A 17,940-nucleotide genomic window follows, 5' to 3' on the forward strand; every position below is an offset into this window, starting at 1 on the left:
TAAGACCTGACAATGAACACCAAAAATGTGTTTCATATTGTTTTCTATTTATTCTTATTTTATTTCAGCATCTGGTTTCACATCCTGTTGGTTTTAACTACATTTTGTTCAATAAGTCTAGAAGCCAGTCTGATGAAGACAGCCGTCAACAGGTGTAAAAACTTCAAACCTTATGTGCTAAAGAAAAAACACACCTGGTTTCCACTGGTTACCCTATGTTAATGAAACACTTTTAGTGTGTTTGCAGACTTAATTTCAACAAGAAAAAAAAAGTTTTATATCCAGATATTTCATAACCAACCCTTTCATTTCCTTCAAACAAGCAGTTTAATCACATCAGCTTGTAAGAATGAAAATATTACAACAGCTACATTCACAACATACCATCCAGCGTGATAATCCCTCTGTTCATCTCCTTTTAGCCTATTTTGGTGAGCAGATGAAAACAGCTCCTCTCTATTTCTATTCAGGGTTCAGCTTTTAATTGGGAACAGCTGCTCTCACAAATCTCACAGTGTTACAGCATGATACAGTTAACAGTGGCTACATGAATGACCACAAACACACAGCCCTGTGCGAGCCCACTGTGAGCCCTGAGCGACGGCTTTGAGATGTTTCTATGTTCTGTCTATGACTGTTAACGAGTCCAAATCAGATTATTAAACTGTGTTGTTCTTTACTTGCTGCTTGAGTTGGATGAACATATCAGAAATCATTTAAAATGATGTAATGTCTCTTGTGACTCCAGTAGGTGGCGCATGGTGCTTAAGTTTGTTACATGTTACTACAGAGATTTTTTACTTCATCATTTCTTTCTTTGATAAAACCAGACACTTATTGCCAGCAAACCAATAATGAATAATTGCTATTGGTCATGTAAAAGGTGGATTAAGTAGAGCTATATGTTTGTAATACCCTCACAGTTAAATTTTATGACTTTGAAAATATGTGACCTGAGGCCATGAAAAATAAGAAGCACTCACTGTTTAATTTTCTGACAGTTTTTATTGAAAGTTTTTTGTGTCAAATGTAAATATAACAACAGACAGTTTCATCTTTCATCAATTATTATGCAGAAAAACAACAGCTTCAGTATTTAAACATTTTTTCTGTCACTTGCTAAATGCATGGTTATGAAACAGGCACAGTTAATACAGAACTTTATGAATGCAAAGACTATGTTTGGAGCTCATGTACTGCACTTTAAGACATTAAGCAACTGAAGACTGTTAGTTACTGCTATTAAGTACTAAAAAGAAAACTAAAAAAACTTTCCCTGACATGAGAAATCATTGTGAGATTCAGAACTGAAGAAAAGCATACTTTTGACAAAGAGTTTTTGGGAGGACTCTCCATGATAAATGAATAAATAATTTAAAAAAAAAGATTAAATGCAAAATTTGCTCAGTAAAACTATTATACACGTTATATGTAGACCATAACCATTCAAATAACATGTCTAACTAGCCAACGACAACTTTATACAATCATTGAATGGATCTCTGTCTCCTTGTGTCTGAATGAGATTAACTATTTAATTCAGCAGTGGCCAACCAGTCAGAGACCAAGAGCCACAAAAATTATGACGAAATGATATAAAATGAAAATCAATCCATTTCCAATTTTCCAAGCCAGATTTATTGTGTTTGTGTGTTTAAATTCGTATTTGGAGCCATGTCAAAGATAAATTTCTGTTTTTACTGCATCTATCTATCTATCTAGAAATCTATGAGCACATGAGTGATTGAGCAATTGAAAGGAGCACATGTAGAGAGGAGAAACTGAAACTTAAGTATCAATCTCATCACCCACGTATTGATCAATACTGATCCCAACGTTGGCATCAATGTATCAATTTTAAGATTGATCAGCACACCACTACTCATAACAATATCTACATATATATTTTTTTATGAACGGATTGAAGAATCACACACTGAAAGGTGAAGAGCCACCCCTGATTTAATTAGTTGGCTAAAAGTTGGCTTTTTAAAAATGTTTTATTTTTGCATGAAGTGCAAATCCCAGTGGCGTGCAGAGACTTTTTGGAGGTTAGGGGCACCAGTGGTCAAACTTGTGTTTTGCCACCCAAGAGGGTAGTTTATCATGTTTAAACTACCCCTGAGAGCAGTGTAGTCTGTTTTGGCAACCAGGAGGGTGCTTTTAGCTCCCAGGGAGGCACTTCAGCATGTGTTTTTCAGCAATTGGGCCATGTGTACACCACTGGTTTATTGCTATTACTAACAACTGAAAAAATATATAATATAATATAATATAATATAATATAATATAATATAATATAATATAATATAATGCTATTATGTGTGGCCCAATGTATTTTTTTTCTCAAATAAAGGTTTACGCTTTAAGTTTGATATTTAAACTACTACTTAGCCAAAACTTGAAGTATTGTGGTTTCACACTCTGTAATTGAGCCAGTTTTCCTCCTAGTGTCACTTTGCCAGATTAGCATAGATTCCTCCAAATTTGACGCACGTGCGCAGTCCGTGCGTGGTCGTGTAAAGAGCTAACGTGGGTCCACTCTGTGGTTGTTGTCTCCCCACCCTGGGATTATCTGTCTTCTCTTTCAGCACTCCCTGAATTCCATTCCGCCTTTTACTTTTCCTGCAGCTCTCCCTCCTCTCCCTCCTCTGTCCCAGCTCAGGACTTCCCAGTGACTTTGCAGGACCGCATTTAGCACACACGACAAGTCCTAAGTTTCGGAGTGCACGATCGATCAAAGACGCACAAGTTTTGGAATTTCTTTTCCGTCGCAGCCGAATAAAAACCAAAGAAGCGCGTAGAAAGGAGCCCTTTCTTTACCTGTTGATGAAGTCCCACCGGGTGTGGGGCGCAGAGGAGCAGCAGCAGTCCGGGTTTCGTCACAGAGAAGAAAAAGTCTGAAAAAGGTGCACCACTCCAGTGAGGGACCCCGGGTTTTTCCTTCTTCCCCAGCTATCTGCAGCCTGTGCTGGGTTAGTGGAAAATGGGCACTCCGACCACTTCGATCTGTGGACTTATCCTCTGTTTAACACTATCATGCCAGCTAGTTACTGTAAGTACGCTCAAACTTTCTGTTTTCACGCTTTGCTCTGGATTTTCATTCAACCACAAACAACTCCTGTAACACTTCAACCCTCCTCCCCTGAGGTCAAGTCAAAGTTACAAATCAGTGCTTTTTATGTCCTATTAAAGGCAGAAAAGGAGAGGCATGGGGCTATTTCTGTTCAGTAAACAGTGTGCTGTGCCTGTGCAGGGCTGCTCACATACATGTGGGTTGTATAAATGATTCTCGGCTCACTCTGTCACATCAGCATGTACCGTTAAGATGCTTTTAGAAGTAATATGACAAACTAGAAGCTGCTGTTGAGTGAAGCTGGGCTAAGTTTGTCCATAGATACAAGCTATTCATAGTGTGCTCAGAGTCCTGGAGTCCTGAAACCTCCTCAAACTCAGTCAGGCTGCACTTTGCTGTGCATACACTGGCTCTATGTTTTCAAAGCTGGATGGAGTTGGACTTTATTTTGATAATGAAATGAGCAAAGTGATAAAAAAGAAGCATTTTATTACCATATATGCTTGCTGGTTAACTTTTCTTCTTTGTGCTGCTTATTAATGAGACAATATGGGAAATCCTTCAAAATAAAAGCTTGATATTCGAAAAACTTGCAAATATTTGCACATAAAAAGGAAAGAATTGGATTTTTCTCATTAAAATCAGACTTGATCTAGTTTGCTATGCTTAAAAACAAAATCTTGTAAACAAAGCCTCTCAATCATATTATTCAGCATATTGTACCCTATTGTATCAAATTGTGCTATATGATATATTGGACGTTTCTGCATCGTTTTGGCTTATAAAACATCATAGGGTGTGGCATCATACTGTATTATATGATATTAGTAACATTACATCATATACTATGCGATCAGGTTACTACAAGCAAATACTTTCATACTCCTTTATTGTTTTTTTGGATGTTCTTTGACTACTTAAATCAAGAAAACAAGTAAATAGAGTACAGTTTGTTATCGAAACTCTGCTTTCTTTTTTAAACACACACTCTCATCTCAGCTGGTATTCACCCCTGGTGTAATAAACGATATTTTAGTCTCAGATAGTTTTCCTTGCCTGTATCAGAGGTGTGAATCATATAGAGAATAAGCACTGCCTTGCTGCTGAGAATAGACACCCACCCCCTCCACCCTCTTGAAATCCCGTCTCACCTTTGTGCCCTCCAATAAACAGAGCTGTCATGGCTGAGATATCTGCGACTGCTCTGTGTTGATTTGATCTGAAGGGAAGCTTTTTTTGAATGATGGGACATCGCTGCCGCGGCCAGTAGACATAAATCTTTCACCTGCTGGATGGAGGAGGATATGAGCTGTGATATTCCAGACCTTTGAGAAGCTTTAAGCTGATGACTTTAAGGTATATTTAACATCCAAGGGGTGGCGTGCTGTGGGTGAAACAATGCATACCTTTCAGTGGATCCAAAAAGTTTGAGACGTCCTCCTAAGAACTAGATATTCCTCGATAATGGGTCAACTCTTGATTTGCCGACAAAGGCTTTTTTTATTGATCAACGAAATCTCTAACGCCACAGCACAAGCCATGTGTCTCCACTATCATCGATCCACAAAATCCATCCCACCCCCTGACGACACAAGGCAACAGGAGATGTCCACCACACTTTAACCCCAGCTTTGATTGACTACCAAGCCAACAATACCACCATAATTGAATTATGTGGAACCACAAGCATCTGTTTCTTTCATTACGACTTTGAACTACAGCAGGCGGACTGTCTCTCTTGATTCAATTACGCACACGTTCTGGTGTTACTACGGGCCCTTCTCTCACCCCCGCTGGAATGTCAGGGTCACGCACATCAAGTCAAACAATCAAAGTCAATAAAAACTCTCGGTGGGTCGGAGCTCTCAATCACAAATGAGCCCCCTTTAGCCTGCTGTGATCCACCAGCAAGTACAAGTGTGAGAACAGATCCCCAGGCTTGTTTTTAACAGCTTAATTTTAATAAACCGGTAAAAATGACCTTGACATCCTTCACGTGCTTGACAAGGCCGTTCCTCCTGATCTTATTTAACCATGCATAAGACGATGAGGCCACTTTGTTTTCTCATCTATGACATCAGACCTCTGTTGATAAATTTGGCACTCAGATTACTCCCAGTATAGACTGTCACAAGTGTCCCTTGACTTCATCGGGGGTTGGTCTGGGGATGGGGGAAGGGTGGCCTGGATTCCCGTGACTATATAGGTGCAGGAGCGTGTGTCGTCAGCGTAAAGAATTGTCTTTTATGTGTGTAACTCAGCCCTTTCATTCCCAGCTAAATGTCATTCAGCGACATTTAATTCTGATGATCCTAACTTTGCGCTGGGTAGTGATTCAGCTCTGTCAGGTTCTCCGTCTCAAACTACCTGGTGTGTAATTCCCATTCAGACTTGATGAAGATTGACTCCACGGAGTTGCAAAGCCCAGCAGTGCAAACAGCGGCTCCACTTCACAGTTTGAACAGTAGATCAGGTCCGCCCCCCCTCCAGACCTATTCACATAATTGCTTGAAGACTGGGTTTCGGTAAACATTGCATTGTTGAATTATAGCCCCAGGAGAGGGGCCATCTTGCCTGGAGGGACAATGGTGCACTGAAGTGGATCGCCCCCTCCTCGAGTGCATTGGCACATATGGAGAGCAGGCCGGCGGGCTGGCATTTGTTGACTCTGCAGTGAGGTGTGACTCAGGCCAGTATGGGGGTCAGAGAGGTGAACCTGACTCTGTTTCTCAGTTCAGCAGGGGTCCTGTGTGATTCATTCCCAGCCAAGATTAGCTCCTGCTGCAGAGTTTCTCAACTTTTCACTCTTAATTTGTGCGCATAGCTGCTCATGCTGCTGCGTTTTCATTCTCCTCTCGATTTGACGTCATATCAGACACTTTGCATGACTTCGTCCAAAGCAGTGAATTAAAGACGTATGGGGAAGCTTTCTTGATTCTTTCTGTGGGTATTTTTCTGCAGTTGCAACAGCCCCATTAGGTACAGATGGGGAAAAGTTTCCCTTAGAGTTTATAGTTCTTGGTCCCCTACAGGGAAATGAGCCTTTGCAGTGTTTTGATTAAGAATGTCTCTTGGTCTTGTGCTCAATTCAAAGTAGCTGAGCCTGTTTGTATCCTAATGATGCTGCAGTAACATTTCTGTAAAAGTAACTTCCAGATTACGACAGTATCCACTTTTCCTATTAATTGCAATCAGATCTACTCAATCAAGGGAAAAAGAAGAAACATATATTCACACATGATTTGCATGATTCCTTTCTCAAAGCTTTAATGTAATGTAAAAAAAAAAGCAGAGATCTACATCTTTTCTTTTTCTCCCTCTGACTCTCTTTCTAGTTTGCAGCCTATGCATGCAGCACAGTGTTATTAGAATATATTCAATGCAGAGATTTTTTTGAAGGAGGCATTTTTCTCTTAACCTCAGAGATCAGAGTGATGCGTGTTCTGTGATGCAAAGCAGGAATTTAGATTGCAGAGATGCATCAAAGCCTAAAGATGAATAAAATATGTCTGCGTCTTTTCACTCCCTCGCGGAAAGCGAGAGAGACACACACACAAGCTGTAGGCTTCTCACAATACATTGTGCTCAGCTGCTGCATCGTTGTCGGACACAAGAGCAGACTCCAAACACAGCTGCACCTCAGCTGGTACAGAGCAGCGCTGTGCATGTGCTGACATGAGCTCGCATACTCTTGAGTACCGCTTGTTGTAACTAGAGTTCCTCTCTTTCCATTCACACCTCCTCTCTCTGACATTTCTCCTCCGTGGATGGCTTCAGTTTTAGACTTTTACAGACTCAGATCAATCCAGCGCTCTTGTAAATGAATCTTCCAATCTTTATTTGGAAGGAAGTTTGATTTCCAACCAGAGCTGCGCAATAAATCACATTTTTGTCGTCATCGTAGTCTCAGCAATCACATGGAACTCATCGAAAAGGCAGGAATCACTTCAATGAATAAGAAACGCTGCTTTTCTCAGCTTTCACTCTTTTTTTATATCAGACAGATGAAAGTTAAGCTCGCTATCAACTGCTCTCACACCAGTTCGGGTATGTAAACTGTAAGTTTCATCCTCCGTATTTGCCTGTTTATGGAACTTCATATTGTTCCAATATGGTGAATGAATTCCATGTTACACGTTGCTCCCATATGGTGCAGGTCCAGGCCAAAATACTGCATAAACACTCATTTTCTTTTTGTCTTTTTGCAAGAATAGGGCTTGAGTGTCACCTCTCTCTAGATTATTATCACCAAAGTAATTCATAGTAATGACATGACTGAAGACTTTATAAAAAAAAAAGGTTTAAACTGCACTAACCCAGTTAATTTAAATGTCATCATTACAGAGTGTCTTGAGATAACATTTGAAATGAAGTGGTCCTAGTTCATATCTCAATCGAGATATAGATCAATCTAATATTGATTCCAAATGATAAAAGTTAGGTTTTATAGGCGTTATCAGCCCCATGAAGGCAACAAATCATCACTTCTTCTGCCTGTGACTCAGAGTTCCTTGTTCCTGTGTTGCTTCACTATCTCAGCTCCTAATATTGGCAAGACATCCAAAACTAGAAAAGCACTCAGAGAGCGCAGACCTACACCAAGAATATTGTGACTATGACGCAACACTTTGGTCCTACTTTAATGTTGTACTCCCTTTCAGCAGACTGTCTGCTACAATTTGGTGTTAGTTGCAGGTTTGTACGATAATTTGTTACCAGACAGTGTTGAAAATTATGATGACCCAGTTCATATTTCATAATCCTGATCTTAGTATCCAGAATATTGCTAGGCTCTGGATCGTACTTTTGCATCCATCAGAAATTATGGTGACCTTGTCTTGTGTTGTTTTGCAAAGCAATCCAACCATTTATTGTGGAGTAATATATATACTTATGTCACAATGATTAAGAATCCTTTAAAAAAAGCTGGATCCAGACGGTGATCCAGATCTCCTCCAAAATTTAATCACTTCTTCCTTATCCCAAGATCATCTGTTTGTTACATTTTGAGTTATGTTGTTCACAGACAAACTCTCCCAAAAGCATAACCTCCTTGGCGTAGGTAAAAATCACATTAAATCATCTTTTTTCTGTTCTTTTCATTTACACTCAGGGATGGGTACCGAGTTAGGTACATTTTTAAGTATCGACTGAATTCTGTCATAAGTACCGGGTACCGATCCATGTAAAATCAAAAGGTACCATGTTTAGGTACCTAAACACATCCTTGTGACTGTGAGGGAGTGGAAGAGTAGGCAATTTTCTATGCTGGACATGAACACAGCATTGCAAGGTTTTATGTTGAAGAATGAATATGTTAAATTGAAAAAAAAGAGATTTTATTAATTAAATATAAACACCAAAATGTTCCAAAATTGGTACCATTGAGTACCGGTACCATTTGCCAGGTACCGTGCATCGCTACCTAAATGTTTCAGATGCAAAAGGTACCCATCCCTATCTTCACTGCAAAAAACTGAAATCTTATCAAGTGTTTTTAACTTATTTTCAGAAAAAAATGTCTTTCTAGACGTCGTATGAGCCACATTTGCCTGACTAGTTCAGAAAAGTGTCTTGTTTCAAGTTTTTTCAAGACGAAAATTAGGTCTGAATTGCTTGTAACAATTGAAACAAAATCGGAACCAAAAAAATCCTGCCAGTAGAACATGAAAAAAATTACTTGTAGACATTAATCAAGTTTCAAAAAAAATTTCTAGCAAATTTTTCTTTATGCATTGGCAGATTTTTTTCCTTGTTACATGCAATTCAGACCTAATTTTGTCTTTAAACAACTTGAAACGAGACATTTTTCTGAACTGATCAGGTGAATGTGGCTCATATCAAGTGTAATGAGTCAATTTTTACTTAAAATAAGACTAAAACACTTGATAAGATTTCTTTCTTTTTTTTTTGCTGTGTACATGGGATCTTAAATATAACACTAGTGTAGTAAGTAGTGGAGGGACCAAAGTAGCATTTTTACCCTCTACTATGGAATATGGGATTTCTAACTATTAACATTCAGACTTGAAAAAAGTCATTTTTGATTGTGTATGAAACAAATGCCCTTTGGCCTGGCTCTAGAGTGAGTTATATCACCTTCATTCCACAGGTGCAATAAAGCCAGCAGAGTTCATGGTAAGGTCACAGCATGACTCGGGGATACAATGCGGACTATAAAAAAACAGCTAATAGTCACAAACTATTTGTAGTAATAAAACAACAATTGTAACCCTGTAGGTTGTTCTTTGAAGTCGTTTGGGGGTAATTTGCTAAAAGATGTGATGACACAGAGTACAAAAAGTTTCATTAAATGTTAAAAAGTTAGTGCGAGTAGAAATGGAAATACACCTTTAAATCTGAACACAAGCGTTGAGCCTGATAACAGGAACAAAAGACTGTAATGGACCTGTACAGACTCTGATTTTTACCCATCTGTAACTGTCCTCTTCAATCGTCTTGCATTGTATTTCCAGGCTTCTTTCTCCTCGCACTCATTAGAGATTCATTGAAATGCTAAGTTAACTGTATTGCGCTTTCCCCTTTTGAAGGTGCTCTGGTTGTCTGTGCCCTATTCAATCTGCCTTTGTCTTTACCAGCTGCATTGATGTGAAGTCGCCTGGGCTTTCTCCTCTCTGCTCAGGGAGCTTCTGCTTTGTCTTGTATGGACCCTCCCAACCTACACAGCAACTCTGATGGGGGTTGCTGCCCTTTTCACCAAGGACAGTTTTGTGTCTTGTGAACAGAATAGATTTTTTCCAGGCTGCTTGAGTTTGCCAGAGGAAAGCTATGATTCTTTTTTTCCTCCATTGTCTTGTAAAACAAGCTTTGACCCTGACATCCCGTGAAGTGTTTGAGAAATCCCACCCTGGTGTGTTATCAGAGCTGATGGTTTCCTACTCCCCGGGACTAGTAGTGCCATGCCTGTATTTCCTCTTACTGTAAGACAAGTCTCTACCTGTGAATCAGAAAGGCTGCCCTCCTTTCAAGAATTTATTGTAAGCTTAGGGAGATGCAAATTAACCTAAGCTGTTGGTAAACCCTTAATGTTCTCAGAGGGAGGTCTTTCGCAGACTTCTGAGGTGTAATGGCTCAGTGAAAAGTAAATAAAGGGAAAACACCAACTTCCCTCTTTTTTTCAACTTAATTCAGGAGCTTGTTTGTTGGCAGAAATACACGTCTGATGCTCTCCAGGGGTTTAACTAGTTTGATGACTTCATGAACGTGTTTGTTTGAACACCAGCAAATCTAAAGACTGAAAATAAATAGAAAATAAACTAAAAATCCAACATAATACAGTATAAGTAGTAACTTATACATTTAAATTGTACCCCTCTTAAACCCTATATAATTTGGCTTTAGACCAAAGTCTTAACTGCGGCGACTGTATTAGCATTGCATTAGCCAAAGTCATCATCCTAAATCCATTTTTGTGATACTCAAAGTGAAAACAAACAAAGTTCCTAAGCTATATGTTTATATTATTCCTTTTTGTCACATGCTTAAACAGATACGCAGTGAAATGTTTTTTGTTTGTTTTTCCTAAAATCCTAACTTACTCAGAGGGGAAAAACCACAACAACCAAAACCTAGCTTAATCTTGAGTCATGTGTAGCTGGAGATGCTGTGAAAAGCAAAACTATTATTTTTTTTTAACATGAGTAGTATCATAAATTTAAAAAGAAGACACTGAAAAGTAAACAAAGTAAATGTTTTATTTGGCTATTGTTAGCTTGAGAGCTAGCAAGTTAAAGCTACTTCCTTCCTAGTTTTATTTTTAGCTTGTAAATATAACAGTTACTAAATAAATAGAAAGACAAACTTATTTCTCTAATAAGGATAATCTGATATAGATTATGCTATCCTTATCCTAGTGCTTTTTAGCTTTTGTATGAATTTTGTAGCATAGTATCAAGTAGGGCTGCACGATTATCGCAATCGCAATGTCAGCACACGCAATTACGTAATCGCAAAAGAGGATATCGCAATCGCAATCGCAATGTCAGCACATGCAATTCAGATTTTTCTCCATGATAACCAAGCAAGCCTGTAGACTCATCATGACACAACTTTTTTTATTAAATCGCAAGCACAATCGCAATATTGTCCACCTAATCGCAAATCGCACCTTTTCCTCAAATCGTGCAGCTCTAGTATCAAGTGTGTAGCTAGAGATGCTGTGTAACAAAAAAAGTATTTTTCATTAGTTGTATCATAAAATGAAAAGAAAATACCAAAAAGTTAATCCTAAGTGGAAGTATTCATCTGATTCAGTCGGCTTTGTAAGTAGCTAGCTTAGCTAGCAAGCTAAACTTCCCTGTTTTGACTATGATAGTCGTGATTTTAGCTTGTAAATCCATCAGCTGCTGGCTAAGATAGACAAATTTGGTTCTGTAATGTAGCTAATCACATATAGATTATGCTAGGGTACTTGTTAGCTTTAGCATTCATCATTTAGCATAGTATAGGTGTGCAGCTTGGGGGAATGTGATTTGACTTAAGTTGCATTAAATTAAAAATGTAGGTACTATAAAGTAAAAGTAAAGTAAAGTAAAGCGTTTTCAGGTTTTATTGGCTAATGTTAGCTCATTAAGTTAGCAAGCTAAAGCTGCCTGTTTTGACTATGATAGCTGTGATTTTAGCTTGTAAATACATCAGCTGCTGTCTAAAAAAGACAAACTTGCTTCTCTAAAGTACCTTTTCACATATAGATTATGCTAGGGTACTTGTTAGCTTTAGCATCCATCATTTAGCACAGTGTTAGGTGTGTAGCCTGGGGGAATGTGATTTGAAAAAAATATACTTTAGTTGTATTAAATTAAAAATGTTGATACTATCAAGTAAAAGTAAAGTAAAACATTTTCAGGTGTATAGGCTAATGTAAGCTCAATAAGTTAGCAAGCTACAGCTGCCTGTTTTGTGATCATAGTGTGTCAATATAACTGCTGCTAGCTGGAAAGACAGACATGCCTCTGTTGACCTATCTTCGAAATTGAGGACCATATTTAAATCTGGATACAGCAATATTTGTTACATTTGCTGTTTTTGTTTGGTAGCAGTTTCTGATGTGTGATGCCTTTTTTCTATTACAGCAAAAAGCATGTGCATTACTAAAACTAAAATTAGCCCTTGAAGCCAAAGTTAGTTTATCTATTATATACTTTTGTTTATGAAAGATTACAGGCCTCAGGTTGTGGGCCTCTGCTGCGCCCCTCTCCAAGGCCCTCAGGAGAGACAGGAAGAAATGAGCACCAGTCTGGTCTTTGTTATCATGTCAGCTGCAATCCCAGGAGACATAACAATTTTTTTACCACACTTGTGTTCTCACAGCAATTTTCATCCTCTCACATGTCCTTTAAGCAGACTGTTTGGCAACTTTTTCAAATGTGGAAATCCCTGCACGTCATCAGGAGCGGTACACCGGTGTTTGCATCACAGGAAACTTTTCCCACCTGACCGCTCATTACCCCTTTCGCAAGGAAGTCCATTGAACAACTGCCTGTCTCCATGATACATCCTCAGAGCACAAATAGGTTTCTGGTTACAAGTTGCCAGCTTTTTGCCAACCATTGTTTTGGTGCAGTGGCTTGTGATGGTCTGAAATGATTGTCCCCTGCTGAGTCACCATCCTGTTGGGGAAATGAAACCTGGATTTATCTACAGGACAAGAGGAGCCCACTTCCCCTGGAGCAAAGTTTATTCAGGCTTTCCTGTGTGGAGTCCAGATGCCCTGAAATACATAACCCAGTGTATTTGTTGTTTTCCACCCCATAACCCTTTTTTTCCTTCTTGAATCTGCTCCGTCTAAAGTATATTTTTATTTGAAAATCCCCTCAGTCTGTAGAGTAGTTTTTGGCACTCGTTATTACTCTTATAAATCTTTTCTTTTATCTTCCATCTTCTTTTTTCTTTAGTTGTTTTTCTTTCTATAAAAGCAGCAGGATTTTATGTTTTGCACAGCATGGCTCGTGTGTCAGCTGGTCACAAAGTGTAGTTTCAAAGCTGTCAAAGTTTTCACAAGTTTTCAAAACTTGGCAAGTAACACACAATGAGTAAGATTTAATGAATTCCCATGGAGTTAATTACATTAGCATAAAAGCTCTTTTTGTTGTTATTTTCCTCCCTCTGCTGAGATATAATGTATAAATTTCCATCACAGTGTGTTCGAACTTAACAAAAGTGCCTGGTTGGAAGTATTTTCCACACAGGTTTGCTGCTTTTGAAGATGCATGTTCCACGCCATGAGCCAAACTGTGATGTAATGGAAAAAGTCTTTGATTCAGACACTAACACTCATTCATTCACATGCTGCATTTTTAATGAAAAGAAAACATGAAACTAATCACAAGGACTTCGAACCAACGTCAGGCTGAAGAGACTTTGGCTACACCACAAGATATCCTCAGGGCCTTTTAATTTTAATACAATTATAGATCATTATTTAACACTGGCATGAAGAAGTCGAAGCTTTTTCCTGCTGCTCTCTTTTAACTACTGTTACACGTTGCACTGCTTTGTTTCTCAACCCAGCATTATTGCTGACATTGGCGGATGTGCCATTGAGTTTATAACTTTTGCAACATGAGGTTTGGCTTGTGCTTGGCTGACTTTTTATATATCCAGATGACACATTTTAAAAATAGGCTTTTGATTGCTAATGATCATGTGCTAAGAGGCTAAAGGCACATACCCCAGATGAAAAATAGCATCCTCAGCAGTTGATTCATGCATAAAAGGAGAAGGATTGTTTCAGCGTGAAAGTGGGGGTAGTCATTCTATTTTAAGAGTGATAAGAAAAAAGGAAGGATAAGAGTGTGTGTGCTAATTTGTTTTTCTTTAGGTAGTTAGTAGGGTTGTAACGAGATCTTGCAAGATTAAACTGTAAGAGTAAAAGCTGTTTCGCGGGTACAACCAGGGCAGATGCATTTCAGACTTTTAGTTATTCAAGGTCTGATATTCTGCTCCTTTTCTGTAGTTAAATATGGGTCATTGATGTCTTTATGAAATGGTAGTAACATGTTTTGGTCCAGAAAGCCAATAAATCAAGCACAGCAGCATTGTTTCCAGGCTCTCATAGCCCCTCTGTTCAGAACGCTCTGATTTAGTGGGCTTGGCCTTCATATGTAAATGAGCCACCACTGATACTGCCCCGCTCTTCCGCGTCACTTAGAGCGGCGCCACGAGCTCCGAGTGCACAATGTTTAGAAAACAGCAAAGCTTGTTTACCGTAACATTACAGGCTAAAACAACTGGCTAACCGCAGCTAAAGTTAGCATCCTGAAGCTAACACAGAGACAGGGGGGAAACTGAGGAAAAGCTCCTACATCTGCTCCACAGCACACAGCATTTAAAATACTCACATTTCCAGGGTCCGAGGTTTGTTGGCGGATGGTTGGTAATGCGGCTCATTTACATATGAAGGCCACACCCACTAAATCAGATCGTTCTGAACAGAGGGGGCTATGAGAGCTTGGAAACAATGCTGCTGTGCTTGATTTATTGGCCTTTTGGACCAAAACATGTTACTGCCATTTCATGAAGACATCAATGATCCATATTAAACTGCAGAAAAGGAGCAGAATATTGGACCTTTGATTTTACTTTTGGAAAGAAGCTTAAGTTAAGTTAAAAGCTCATCCTTGAGTCATGCATGGATGTAAGTTATAAAAGAAAATCAAAGTGCAAATGCACTGTTTTGTGACTGTGCAATAAAATAGTACGTGTGTCCAGTCATAGATTTTTTCATTTGTGTATCCTAAAAGTAGTGTGAAAATATTGTCTCGTCTCGTGAACTTAATATCATGTCTCGTCTCCTGAGACAAGTGTATCGCCACATTCCTAGTAGTTAGTTGAACATGCTTGTATCTGCAGCAAACAGCATGGAAATCTTGTGCTGTTTAATCAGATTCCTGTGCTGTGTGTTTGACAGTCAAGGTTCAATTAGTTGCTTTTTTCTGTGAAAAACAAAGAAAGGTGCAACAGCAGCACACTACAGATGTAAGACTGGAAATCAAGCCCCTGATAAGAGAGGAATGTGGACCCTGTTGGTGCCTGAGTGACTAGATTAAATCACAGCTCCTAGAAAGAGCAGAAGTGAGCCGTCTGATCATTTTCAAATACGCTCTCTTGTAAAGGATCCAGACTGCAGGAAGAAAGAAAGAAACTCGGTGGAGTATTACAGATCGTATCATTGTTCATGCAAGATTCCTGAAGCACCACAGTGTCTGAAGCAGCCTAGCATCCATCATGGGCTTGGAGGCTTGACAGTCTGCAAGTCTGCCCAGTACCTGGCAGGCCTGTTTAAGCAGAAAGTTGGCCTTGTAAAAAAAAAGTTGGTAAGGCAATTTGAATTTCTGCGGGTTCAGACTAAAGTAGCTGTATATAATTTTCTCTCCACCCTAACCATCTGTTGATCCCAAAGAATGAAGAGTCATCAGTCTAAAATCTTGTTTGTTTGCATCTGGGAGGTGCACTTTGCAGAATCTATTCATACAAAAAGTTATACCCCCAACAAATCTCTATTACCATTTTGACCAATGTCCAGGCTGCACCACTTTGTGCATCACAGCCCAAGACTGCGTATAGATTAGCTGACATGCTTCTGGTCCAGGGCCTATAGATTCTGAACACATATGCAAAGACTGAACACTCCTTGTGCACAAAGCCCTTAAAGATTTGTATCTTGTATCATATATTCTTGGATAGTATGTGTATGACCCTGCAGTCAAACCCTGGGAATGTACAGCATCTATGCCCTCTAACTGCAGGCTCTTTGAAATCAGCGCACAGCTGTTGAGATTCTGGTTAAAATCTGACAGTCATAATCAAACCGCTGAAGATCTCCTTCCTTCCTCTCTTTTTATAACCATGTGAGGTACATATATTGGTTTGCTAATCTAAATTAAAGATCTCGGTCGACCTTGATGTTCTTCATCAGAGGCAGCGAAGACCTCCCTTTCCCGCTCGTCTTCATGCAGGCAGCACCTCCAGCCAAGTCAGGCAATTATTGCTTTAAAAGGGGTAATTAAATGGTTCTTCCTCTGAACTGAGGGCTTGTGTGATTTATGTGGACTGTGAGCACAGAGAGAGGAGGATCCCTCAGCTGTGCCAGGGTGAAGAAGCCCTGACTACTCAACCCGGCTCCACCTGCTGGGACTCCATTGTGACCCTGTCATGGGTACAAGGAGTATAGATGGGAGCACACTGGGCTACAACTTGGCACAAACACTGGGCTACAGTCTAACTCTCTCCTACATGGCAGACTTCAGGCTTGGAAAACATCATGCCTTTAGCTTCTGTGGAGACTGTTCACATATCTTCAAATAAATGGTGCCACACACACCAAATCACATAAACAATACATGTTCCAGATATTTACACAGTATCATCAAGCATTCAATATGAAGGTGTGATTGTGCTGCTGACTCTTATTTTAGGTACCTCCTGTTTTTTTGCAACACATTTATGTTAAGGTGCCGAGAGGCAACTTCCAGTCTTGAGCAGTGAAGTTTATCTGAAAATGCAAAAAACTGCATTTCCTTGAGGATACATTTAAGGCTGACTTCAGACTGCCCGAAAAACACACAAACACCAGGGACGGAGTTATGGGTGGGCTTAACGGTCCCAGGCCCACCCACTTTCTGACAGGCCCACCCTAAACTTTTCTTTGAAAAACAATAAAATTAATTAAAACAACCAGAAAACAGCATGGGACTTTGTAAAATGCTCATACCGTATGATCATTTTGCTTTTATTTGATGCTCATTCTTTATAAATGAGCTGAGCGCGGCAATCTTTAAGCCTGTTGAAAAAAAAAAAAAAAGGAAACTGAGTTTTGAAACATTCAGCTTCATGTTATGCCAGTAAGACGAGAGATTAATTTTGGGAAAGATGATACTTTTTTGTCTTTTATTCCATTGTGGTTAATGTTGCTGCTCTCACAACCTGTAATAAAAGAAAGTTGAGGCAGCGCAGCCCGCTGGTATGTCAGAGCACTACTCTTAGTTGTGGCCCACCTCAAACTAATATATAACTTATAACTAATATAACTTTTCGATTTTGGTTTGGCGAGCCCTCTCCTCAGTTTCCCCACACTGTACAGGCTTATTTTTTAGCTTTGAAGGTAGCAGCTAGTATGCATCTTTTGTCATCTGATGGTTGAATTGAGTCTAAACTTTTAATTTGACTACTGCCAACAACAAGCTTCAAAACTCAGCTTCAAAAAGCTCAAAGGTGACCAAGCTGGTGGTTTTCCAAAGTGTTTCCAAGTTATACCACCATCTACTGGCCTGGCATGCAAACTCCAGCGTTTTTGTGTCGCATACATGCAGGTTTTCAGTAAATCTATGTCAGTTTAATTAAAAAAAAAAATTATTTTCATGTTCCTCAGGCTGAGTCAGCTCCATTCCTGTGGACCAGAATAGCTGCGATACACTGCGTAGTATCAGCCCAGTCCATTAAGAGAATGAATTCAACCTTGAAACCTGTTCTGTCTTGCAGATTCAGGAAGCAGAAAAAAAGGGTGTCTTTACCTTCCTGTAAATTATGTGTATGCACGTTTGGACTTAAACTCTGATTGGCACTTTGAAGTGGCACCCATGCATCAGTGAAAAAAAAAAATGTCACGTGTATTAGGATGTTTATGCAGGGGCAAATTTGTTCTGCATCCAAAACATGGAAAACATATTTTACAGAATGGTTAATGCCAAAGATACTCGAAAGGGCTGTGAGTATCGTCAGTCATGGCTCATCCTGCCCTTGCAGCCCCCTGGGCGGGAATCCTTGGAAATGAGCTGAGGAATGACGGTTTGCTGGCGTGAATTACTGGTTCACTAAGTTCATGTTAAAAAGCGCAAACAAATCAG

The 17,940-nt window shown here is 39.4% G+C and overlaps 1 protein-coding gene across 2 annotated transcripts in view; it reads left to right on the forward strand.

Moving 5' to 3' along the window:
- The first annotated feature begins 2,548 nt into the window (after positions 1-2,548).
- hspg2 (heparan sulfate proteoglycan 2) overlaps positions 2,549-17,940 on the forward strand; it is a 139,684-nt gene continuing 124,292 nt past the window's right edge. The window contains exon 1 of one of the 2 annotated variants that reach the window (XM_074680751.1): positions 2,549-3,055. In XM_074680751.1, coding sequence (XP_074536852.1) covers positions 2,987-3,055 — 69 coding nt within the window. In that variant the 5' untranslated portion in view covers positions 2,549-2,986. The remainder of the gene's footprint in view (positions 3,056-17,940) is intronic. The other variant, XM_074680752.1, reaches the window with a different exon arrangement.

Source organism: Halichoeres trimaculatus, unplaced genomic scaffold, assembly GCF_033239565.1.
Source record: "Halichoeres trimaculatus isolate MK-OKI-2021-1 unplaced genomic scaffold, fHalTri1.1 fHalTri1_scaffold_11, whole genome shotgun sequence".
NCBI classification, from domain to species: Eukaryota; Metazoa; Chordata; class Actinopteri; order Labriformes; family Labridae; genus Halichoeres; species Halichoeres trimaculatus.